The 12177-nt window shown below is 33.2% G+C and overlaps 1 protein-coding gene across 1 annotated transcript; it reads left to right on the forward strand.

Annotated features, from left to right (window-relative positions):
* The first annotated feature begins 10471 nt into the window (after positions 1-10471).
* LOC132736528 (cholesterol 25-hydroxylase-like protein 1, member 2) lies at positions 10472-12177 on the forward strand. The gene has a single exon (XM_060723672.1). The coding sequence runs from the start codon at positions 10667-10669 to the stop codon at positions 11636-11638; it is 972 nt and encodes a 323-aa protein (XP_060579655.1). The 5' UTR covers positions 10472-10666; the 3' UTR covers positions 11639-12177.

The raw sequence follows: 12177 nt of genomic DNA on the forward strand, positions 1-12177 counted from the left end.
AACTTGTATAATGTAGGTAAAAATGGTGTAGTTTTATACATACTTTGTAGATGTATATTTATATTTTATGTGGCCTATGAACTGAACACCTGGCCCAATGTTCACTAAGATTTAAGCATCAGGATCAAAATTAAAAACTCAGGTATGCTCCATTCTGCCATTGTTATCATCATATTAGATATTCAATATAACTTTGATAAAAGTGCACTTGACATAGCATTTTTAGTGAATTTTAGAATAGATTTTATTGTTACTTTACAAGATATGGCCGTTTTACAGTGGATCCAAAATATTGATCTTGAACCTGAAGTTGATCCTCACTTTGATCCAAATTTTCTTGTATATGTATGGATATCCTCAAATTTATTAAAAAAATAGTGTAATGATTCTTTGTAAATCAGCAAATTTCTATATTTTGTTTATACATGTATACCATTTCATTTTAACATATTTTACAATCAGTTTTAATGTCATAAAGCTACGTAAATGAATCGGGATCTTTTGATCCTGATCTAATTTTTTTATATTTAGTGAACACAGGGCCTGGGTCCAAAGTTATTAAGACATTTTCAAAACTCAAACTCCGATCTCAGGTATTTGATTAGTCAGAAACCACACTAAAGTTTACTGACCACCGAGAGTTCTGAGATTTGTAAATGAACTCAGAAAATTTTATAACCTCAAGATCAGGTAAATGCTAAATGTCGGAGTACATGCTGTAGTTTGACAACTCTCCCAATGATTTAAAATGAGTTTATAAAGTTTGTGAAGATTTTTGGTCTCATATTGAATGATTTTCAATGTTAGTTTGCATTTCTATATCACTTGTTTTGTCTGTTGTTCTTTTGTTATTTTTTTTTTCTTTTTTTTTTTGCTTTTTCATTTTTTGCTCTTTTTAATTTGTTTTTTTTTTTAACAATAAAAGAGGACAGATAAATGTGATTTAATGTAATTAGTGATATTATTGAAAAAGAAATCCAATATTTCAAAACTTACCCTGTCTTGATCTTTTCATTATTTGTATAAATCTGTATCAGCTGCAGAAATTATTGTTTGAATTTTAAAAAAGGAATACTTCAAAAATGCGTGTATGAATAAAATATGGTAATAAATTACTTTTAAATGAATGGCACATACACGAAATCATTGCCACATGGATAAAGCCCTTCTTAAAATAGCAGAATGATATTCATCAGGAATATTATAATTATTCTGTTAACCGTACAGTATGCATCTGTGGTAAATAAAAGAGACATTCTATGTTACAACTCTTTCTTGAATCCACCATAAGCTTATGGAACCAATATAAATTTTATAAAAAAAATATTTTGCAAGACAATTGTATAGCTTTATTTTAATTTTATATTTATTCTATAAATTAAATTTGATTATTTAATTGTTGTTTTGATGATCTCCCTTTTCTGTACATATTTAGTCATGATTCAAAAATTTAGTAATTGTAGTTAGTGAATGACACTGTGTGACAAATTGGATTGTTTAGCATGCTTAATATATCCAGGGTCTTTATATTTCCAAGTTACCAAGTTTATTTGATTATTTCATGATCAGTATGCATACAAATACATAAACACCAGAAAAAAACCTAAATAAATATAAAACAATGTCTACAGAAGACAACATTTATTCAAAAAGATGATTTATGAATATTTGTTCGCTATACCACATTTCTATTTCTTTTACATTTTTTGTTGATATTACCTCCCTTTGATTGATTTGCTATTCGCTTCTGTAAAGACTTTAGATTAAGTAACATCTTATGTTAAAAATAAAATAAACTGGCAACCATTACACAAGTTTTGTTTTGTGACCTTACATTTAAAATGCAAAACCATTTGTTATGTACATTTCCATTTAGTATTTAAACTATTTTAAGCTATTTTCTGTGTCTAAAAAGGTTAAAACTACCACTCTGTGATACAGCTTTTAACCATTATTTAAATTACAGTAAAGAGTTCAACTGTATATCTTGACCTGTTCTATGTATTTATTTAACGATTTAAATATAGTTTGTATAGCTTATGACAAACGTTTTATGTTGCTCTCCCCTCAGTGATGTGGGTTCGAATCCAAATATGGTTAATGTTTAAAACATGTTAAGGTTTTTTTATTTGTTTGGGTCGTCAGACCAAACAAATAATGGTAGCGAAATTTCAGAGTCTAATGTTGTTAATTGCAAATGCCGAAAGTAGTCCACTTTTTTGGAGCGGTTACTTCCCTTTTGTATGTACACTAAAGCCGAAAAATTCAGGGGAGATCACTGCGTAAAGATGGTCAAAGACAGGCGCATCAATTTTCAAGCAAAGTAATTCCCGAATGGTCAAAGATTTCTAATATTGTTTTATTGTATTTTCTGATCGAAAATAACTGAATACAAAGCGGACATTCAATCTTTGACACAGAAGTTTACTACAAACCTAACAACAAGTAGTTCTCAAAACAGCTAAAAACTAGCGATCGATTTAAAAGAAAGAAATATTTTGTTTTGTTACAAGTATCCAACAAATTACAACGCATTTAAAGTTAAACAATAGCGTTGGCTTATAGAATTGTCAATAAATGCACAATCACAAATTACGCGGATGAATATGATTTTATCAATGAAAATACTATTTTTAGCCATGTTGATTACCGAATACTACACAAACCGAGTAGTGGAATATATAGATTCTACATGCCGGACCGTTTGGGCGAGAGGATTTTCGCTAAAATATTTACTTCAATTATAAACAACAGGTTTACCCTGAACAAAATACCACGAAATTAATAAGGATTACAAACCCGAACTGCAATGGAAGTTCTAAATTTAGAATGAATTGATATTATTCAGACTTACTGTGTATAACTTCACCGTGGTACAGTGGTAACGCGCTCGCCTCGAGAGTACAAGGCCCGAGTTCGAATCCCAGTCGAGGAAACTTTTTTTGTTTTTGTTAAATTCTTTTTTTTAAGTGTTTTTGTTAAGGAAGTAGCCATGATATACAAAGATAAAGTGTGGCTGTCGTAAAAAAAAGAACATAAATGATTTTTTGATGCAACTCTAGTTATGCAGAATTTCGTATGTATCAAACTCTGGTGCCTTACAAAAGGAATTATAATACATAAAAATAAACTTATACAGGAAAATGCATACAGATATACAGTACGATTTAGATTGCAAAGATCAGAAAATACCACAGAACTTGCAGCCGTTTGATGCTTTATAAATATACATGCTTATAGTAAGCTCCAGGATTATTTACATCTGTGTTAAACAACAGTTAAAGTCGTTACAAGCCCTAATTTAGAATAATATGGTTTTCTTCAGGCCGTTCACATATAAATTCACCGTGGCTGAAGGGTTTTCGGGCTCGCTTAGGAAGCGAGAGGTCTGGAGTTCAAATCCCAGTAAAGGTTACTCATTTTTTTAAATTGTTAAAGTCAAATAAACATTGGATTGAATATCAGTGTTGCAATTAGTCTAATAGCCAATTTACTACAATTAAAACGCTGGAAAGCATTGGTGGCACTAAACATATAATCTCACAACCTGCACCTTTCTTACATTCTGAGACCCAAACAAATTCAGCGCCTTCTGTGCTTTGATTTTATATTCGGCTCGCTTAATTACTATCGGATCAATGGTTCTACACAACTGTCCACTTGTGACAGACTGACACATCCCGCGGTCAACCTTCCGCCACCAGTATGATGAACAGCATTCTGATGTGAATGTCAGAAAGTATCTTGCATGCTAAAGGAACTCCTCGATCTGTAGTGAAATTCTTAGCCCGACTCGAGTTTTAAAAAATCAATCAGGTCTTTAAAATCGGGATAAGTAAATGATCGGAAATTTTGCACATGGTAAAATTTAATCTCGAAAAAAGTTCAGTCGGGTCGGTAAATCTATATAAAGTCCCTTTAATGCATCTAAATACCAAAATATCTAAAACTGACTAGGGACTGTGCCAAATTCAAAGCAAGCTAAGATGACTTTTCAAATAATGCGGTATAGTAATAAAGGACGATGTTTTGCCTTGGTGATGTATAATTAAAACCTACAGTCTTGTTTCGGGACATAAATGGATGATATGTGAGGTAAGTTGCCCAGAGAAAATAAATAATTCAACGTGCTCTCATAAAATTTGTATCTGTTCTTTACAACTTTGTTCTGCTGATATATCAAAGTGGATTTTAAAGGGTTTAATTTATAGAACCTATCGTATCGGAATTGTCTATGAGACGTTTGTAATAGAGATCAGTAACTGGGAATAACTTTTAAAGAAGTACTGAAAAGAAATCGTAAACAACTACTAGTTCAAGTTATTCATCTTATGCAGATTGACTGAATACACTATCTTCCTTTTATTGTCCTTCGCCTGTCTATCTATCCGTCTAATTTCGTGTCCGGTCCATTCACCAAATGAGTTTGAAATAAATGTGCCCATATGTTCTTCATAATAAGACGAGTGTCCTGCGCAACACCCAGACTCGTATTATCACCTTTGAGATCAGTACCTGATTGAGTTTTTGAATTAACATAGCAAAAATGTTCACCTGTCATAGAATTTATTTATTTATTAAAGTCTCATCTATATACATGGTACAATATAATACAACATAAAATATATCTTAAGAACATGTATATAACCATTCTATACAGAATTACAGGAGACTACAAATGTATAAAGCACATAAATATATATATAACATTTTATAATAATGACTATTTACAATGATAAAACTATGCTCTATGTTAGAATAGTTAAGAATAAAACAGTACGACTTTGTAGTTAAAAGAGGAGCACTTATGTCATTAAAAAAATAAAAATTATAATAAAAAAGTGAACTGATAATAATCTACCATAATATTATTTACAAAGATAAGATTTACGTCTATTAAGAATATCGAAACAGGTTTTGGCACATATTCTAATTAAGGAGGTATTTGTAAAAAGAAACACAAGTTTATCATTATCTGACTTGTTATAAAATTCTGGATCGACGGCTGCCGCCTTATGAAATAAGTTTCGTCTGTAATCATCATAAAGTGAGCACTGTAAGATAACATGAGATTCTGATTCAACGTTATTAACACAAAATGGACAAGTACGATTTTGTTCACTTAAGTTTTCATATCTTCCAGTTTCTAGTCTAATGGGAGCAACCCCAGAAGGCAGATCTGTGTAAAGGTGGCATAATCATGCTATAATCTTTCTTAAAAGTACAATATGTTCTTATTTTATTTCTTCCTCTACCTGAACTACCTACAGATCTTTTGATAAGCTGTTTCCAGTCACATACATATTTATCCATCAAAAAGATATAGCACTATCAACAATAGCATATTTTGATACATAGTTAGAAATGTCATAAAAATGGCTGAGTCAACATTCAAACAATTTCGACTTAACACGAAAATACCAAGTTTTGCAATTATTGTTTGCTTTACCATGAGCCCAAAGAGCAATTCTCTTATTCATCCTGGACGAGTTTGTATTACTTAAACGAGCCCAAAACGTAAATATAGATTTCCATTGGCGAACAACGGGTGGTTGCCAGGCCATGTCACCTGCAAGTGCCGCGTAAGGTGTATATTTACCAACACCCAAAAAGAAACTCAAGGCTTTATTATGTGGACGGCATTAACACATGAGAAAGACCGGTCACCCCAAACCGCTGCACCGTAGTTTATCACGGGCCACACAATGGAATCATAAAGTTTGGTGTAGAAAGCGTATGGAACGCCTCCTATACTTTTGCATTTCGCTGTAACAAGACCTAGGGCTCTTCCTGCACTTTGAGCTACATGTTTAGCAGTTATATTAAAGTCCACGTGTTCAGTTAAAATTAGACCTTAATATTTATATCTATCAACAATTTCAAATATATCGTTGCCACAAGTAAAAATTGTATTACATCTAGTAATTGCGACATGTCTAAAATGTACAACTTTGCTTTTTTCACAATTAATAGTCATATCATTTACAGAGCACCAGTCTTTATAAGAGCATTTAACAGACACTGTAAATCATTTGAGTTCTCAGCAAGCAACACAATGTCGTCAGCATATAATAAAATACACAATTTTTCACTTTCAATATCAATTCCTACATTGAATGATTTCAAATATGTAATCAAATCATTGATGTATAAGTTAAAAAGCAGAGGCGAAAGAATACAACCCTGACGGAGACCGGTTCGAACCTCGAACCAGTCAGTGTTCAGTGAGTTTACTCGTACTGATGACGAAACAAATGAATATAGAGAGCTTATAGCTCGGTGCATTTTACCAGAAATACCCGACTCTTGAAGACGCATCCAGAGCATGTCTCTATTGATAAAATCGTAAGCTTTTTTGAAATCTATAAAGGCTGTAAATGTTGACAATTTATGTTTGATTCTTGTTTCAACAATACTAGAAAGAGATGAAATGTGATCAAGTGTACTACGTTTTCTTCTAAAGCCATTTTGTTCGTCATGTAAATTATTGTTATCTTCAGCCCATGAACTAAGACGACTGTTAAGAATAGAACAGTAAAGTTTGTACATGGCTGGTGATACCTCTATATGAAAGTGGGTCTCTCGGATCAGCTGTGGACGATTTTGGGATAGGGTTTATAATAGTCATATGCAAAACCCAGACCACAACCTCATGAATCATGATCAAAATCATACCTTTAGATTTTTTAGATTAAAGGTCAACATTGTCTTAAGGAGTGTAAAATTCGTGTCCGGACCACAATTTTTTATCCATCGGTGCATGGACTTAGGAGTAACTTGGCACAAATGTTTAATAACCATAATAATACGTTTCATGAGCAAAACCCAGACTCCAACCTCCAAGGTTAAGGTCACACTTAGAAGTCAATACCTAACATGTTTTGTTATAGGGCCAGTTTTGTATCATGTCCACAACTTTTCAATTCGTCAAAAGATTTTGAAATAAGTTTTCACAAATATTCACTGTAAGACGGTATATGTGCATGCGCAGCTTCCAGACCCCATCAGCCAAAGTTAAGTTCGCACATAGAGAGCTTAACATTGTCTGTATTTTCCTTGCCCTAAAAGTATTAAAGAGAATCGAGTGAAACTTAAAAAATAAGAGGGAGTGCACATAAATCGATATTATATAAATCATTTTATCTCCCCTTAAGTACTTATTTTCAGTGGTATTTCCTGTATACACAGGAGTTATTTCATAATATTTCTATAACCAATTTATTGTTGTATGTGCAGCTCTAGTATTTATGAAGATTATGTAATGAAAGTCCTGATCCATACCTCAAACTTGAAATAATAGTATTGTGTGGTTCACTTAGGCTAGGGACATCGATTACTCTGTTACAAGTTCTTTTTAACTCATCTTTCTTAATAGTACTAAACTGTGTTGACATTATCATTGCTTATTATTTTCATTTCAGTTCACTTAAAGCCTTTAAACTCTAGATGCTAAATATAATTGCTATAGTAACTGATTGATTTTGTCATGTACAGCTTTTGACGTGTCAGGTAACGCGACATACGGTGACTCTGGCGTGTTTTTCACTTTTTGCAAAGTTGCCACTAAAATATCGATGTATTGCAAATTTGTGTCAAAAACATAGTAACCTTGTTTACGTCTCTTATTCACCTTATTGTCACCATGGAAGACAAAGATCACACTTTTTCTAAAGCATAACAAAAGGCGACTTTCATATTTTTCGCGGTGTCGGAACACATTGTGTTGTAGAAATCTCTCTGACCTACAAGTGGTCAAGGTAAACTTATTCTCTGCTAAATTGCCGTCCTCATAGAGAGTTCTTTCACCAGCTGACTGACAGAAGTGTGCTGGTTCACCCGGGTGAACCAGGGTCACCAGGGTTCTGCCTGATTTCCCGCGCGTGTCATGTCAAACTACAGGTGGAGTTGACCTAAAAAATTAATGATCAGAACAAACAACTGAATTGAAACACTTTATAGAAGAAACATATCACGAATTCAGATTGGGACAACAGCACGATATCATTTTTTTTGTCTTTCGCTTTTCCTTTTTTTCAAATCTTACGTTTCAATGTATCATTGTTTTCGTATTATTTTCTATTTTCCAACTGAATACATTTAAAGATCCTGTAACACAAATTTTTTTATGGTTTTATATCATAAATATGATGCTCAAATTAAGATTTATCAATTTTGTAAGTTCCAAAAAGCATTATTTATAAAGATATTACCGAATTTAACATTTCATGTAAATAAAGGGAGGTAATAAAAAATTTATTTTCTATAAAGTCTAAGTCAAATTTTTCAATAAGAAATGAATGCATATATTTTAATGATTACATATAATATGTACAAATATTTGCAGTACATATTTTACATATTCTTCGATGTTTGAAAATTGTTTTATAAGCATAATTATATACATATATATAATTATATATCCGTGGCCGAGTGGTTAAGGTCGCTGACTTGAGATCACAGGTCCCTCACCGCTGTAGGTTCGATCCTCACTCGGGTCGAAATCTTTCATGTGAGGAAGTCATCCAGCTGGCTTACGGAAGGTCGGTGGTTCTACCCAGGTGCCCGCTCGTGCCTGAAATAATACCCAGAGGGGCACCACCAATAAAAGCTGGAGAAAATCTCGGCGGGACGATCTAGGATGGCTTCACCATCGTACTGTCATGCTTCACCATCGTACTGTCGTAGTGTCACCATAGTATTGTCGAGCTTCACCATCATACTGTCGCGCTTCACCATCGCACTGTCGTACTGTCACATCGTACTGTCATGCTTCGCGTTTTACATTCTCAGTGAGAACGCGCTGGACCTAACGGAACACCGTATATAAGGCCTCGCTATTACAAACTTTCGTGTCAAATTTAATTTTACTAACAGACAAAAATATTAAAATCATATACGGTACAACAAAAGTGTTGCGGTATAAATTCTTGCACAAATGATATTATCACAGTAATGATCATGAGTTGTAAGTAGTTGTCGTCAGGTCATCAACTTTTAATAAAAAAAAGGTCATTAAGTATATTTAAATGATAAATGTACTTGTATGTTTGTATGATGACAAAGCTGCGGTTAGATGCTAGATCTTTTTCAATTAATATAAAATTTCCTAAGAAATAATATGTAAAAGATAAATAATTATATACAAGTAACAAGTTTGATAAAAAATCATTTTAATAACAAATAATGGAAAAAATATGTAACAATAGTGTTTAATATTAAAATTAATTGAACAATATAACCATGACAATTACGTTCCAGCAATTTCATCTTAATATTAAGTCAGATTATTGAGTTTTAATTGCCTTCCACTAGACGGCAGCACGGACTACAAGACTTGCTAATTATACCAGTAGACTTAGCACTAATCAATAACATGACTCATCGTTCAATGTCGTCTGCGACAACCGTCTAATTGTTTCCCTGATTTTCTTACAGAGATATTTTATTTAGAGCTAGCATGAGTGAGTCTTTTTTCACAGAAACTCGTGTTTCTATACAACAATGTTACAACTATAATAGTAACTTAAGACTACTACTATAGTATTACAATGTCTTGTAGTAAATCTTGCAATATGACGAGGATCTGGCACTTAACGCTTAACCAAATTTCTAAAATAGTCATCCCTTAAAAGACACTGTTTCTGAAGGTCTTAACTACAACAACATATATTTTCTTGGTCACATCAGCGGAATCTACGAATGTTTAATTAAACCACAATCCCCTTTAGCCAACACCCCGGCTGCGGATGGTGTTTAATACGGCGAAGATCTAGTCACTGATATTTAAGAGACTATAAGCATCTTAAGCATTTTAATAGAGGTTTTTCATGGCACACTTTTACAGGGGTAGCCATTAATTTGCTAAATATTAGCAATGCATTGAATTACTTTTGATAAAGGAAATTATCAGAATATAAAATAAAATTAAACCCGATCGTCAAATAAATTGACCACTTCCCCATTGAATGATGTTATAAAATGGGGCAGCCTAACGTATTCATAAATTAAAACGTAAACAAACATGATGTGACAATATAGGACATTTAAACTTATGACCATAAAAACAATATCAACGTATTTACACTACATTATTATTTAAAGGTTACATTGTACGTTTTTGAAAGTTGATTGTTCTTAAAATAAATCACATACCCTTTAATTAGGGTCTCTATTAAATAAGCCATTTAAAAATAAAATTAATGTATCTTTAGTATGTAGTAGCCAATTATCATAATTACATGAATTATATTTCATTTTTAAGTATTAATTCAATTAACAATTATGAAAACTGCAAAACATAGTGAAATCATTCATAGATCTACATACATGTAGAGCTTTATAATTCTAACATAATTTACTGCTCTAGAAGATCTAAATGATTTTAATTTTCTCCTTCATTCTTTTTTACACGGAGAAAATTTGGGAAGATCGCATGCTTGTGTTTACAATTCGATAAAGCCTCGAATACGTGAAAGATACGCCGCTGAATCACGTGATACAAGAGAAAAGGCGGTGCTATTGGATTTTCATTTATATTAGTCCTTATGTAAATTAACCGGTGTAACGGCGTGTTTAATGTTTATTTTTTACTAACTCTTGTATGAATAAAAAAGGATCTACTATACTTTCGTTTTCGTTAGTGCGATGAAAAGGTGTACACATAACAATGAGTTTCGATATATTTGATTTTGTCACAGACGTTCTTAATATTAACATATCCGCCATTAGTGACCTGGCTTTGTATAAAACATCTTCCGAATCATCATCTGGGAATATCAACATCAGCCGCGCCGTTGCACCGGATGGTCGGCGAGTCCTACAAGGAATCTGGGATCTCCGACTTGGCAGGGAAGAATTCTTTTCGTCACCACTTTTTCCTGTAATTCTTTCGGTAACTTTTTATTTCTCTTTGTGTACACCTTTCATGATATGCGACCTGTACGGTAAAAATTGGAATTGGATACAAAAGTACAAAATCCAACCGGACTTCAATGTGACAACAGCACATTGCTTTGACGCTCTAAGTGTAACATTTTGGAACCATGTGTTGTTTATTTTGCCAGCGGCTTGTGCTCAATGGGTATGGACACCCCCAACCCCAATGCCAGAACTTGCACCAACTTTGCTCGAGTTCTTTTGGCATCAATTTGCTGGCTTGCTGATCTTCGACTTCCAGTATTTTGTATGGCACTGGACTCATCACAAGATTCGCTTCCTATATAAGCACGTACACGCAATTCATCATCGATATCACGCCCCTTTTAGCTGGGTGACGCAGTACCTTCATCCATGGGAGCTGATCACAGTTGGGTTCCTTACAACAACGAATACTTGGTTTTTCGACTGCCACCCACTGACAACATGGAGTTATATGATGGTCTCTATTATAGCCAGCGTAGAGGCCCATATTGGATTCGACTTTCCATTCGCATTGAACTACATCACCTTTGGGTTTTTCGGGGGCGCTCCAAAGCATGACATGCATCATTACAAGCCGATGACAAATTTCGAGCCATTTTTTAATCACTTTGACAGGCTCTTTGACACATTCTGTCCCGTAATGAGAGCAGGCGGAATCAAACCGAAGGAACTGCTAGATTATGAGAGGAAACAAAAAGAAATAAAGAAGCTTCGTTAATCATCTTGGTAACGGAAATTAATAACACTAGTACAGTTCATAAGGAAATTTTGGACAAATGGAATTGTGGACAGAAGTCAAATGGAAGGGTTTGGTTTTAGATAGTTTATCGTAATATTTCTTTAAAAAATTTCTGTATTCTTCTCTTGGTCACTGATGGCGTGATTTTTTCCAAAGACCATAAATGCTCTTAATATTGAGGTAAATAATTTAATTAAAAAGAAGAAAAACGATCAAAATATGTCTCAAAACGATTGTTCATTTTTACATTATTTAGTACATGATACCATCTTAACAAGCAGCGCCAACTGTAAGATGTTGCCACACCCTTGAAAGTTATTTAATTTCGGTTTTGAAATACATTTTTATCATTTAAATTGACCAAGGCCTTTCATATTTAACTTCTCACTGATACAGGCATTAAAATGTGAATTATACATAAAACGGTAACATAACAGAAATATTTAGAATATTTGAATAGTCACATGTATTTTGCATAAAATCCTTTTCTGATTTTTGTGACCAGTAACAGAAAATTT

The sequence above is a fragment of the Ruditapes philippinarum genome, unplaced genomic scaffold (assembly GCF_026571515.1).
Source record: "Ruditapes philippinarum isolate M1 unplaced genomic scaffold, ASM2657151v2 ctg625_1_1_1_1, whole genome shotgun sequence".
Classification (NCBI taxonomy): Eukaryota; Metazoa; Mollusca; class Bivalvia; order Venerida; family Veneridae; genus Ruditapes; species Ruditapes philippinarum.

Bases quoted from the DNA above. Each gene is read 5' to 3' on its own strand.
- LOC132736528 (XM_060723672.1), top strand. From the start codon at position 10,667: ATGAGTTTCGATATATTTGATTTTGTCACAGACGTTCTTAATATTAAC.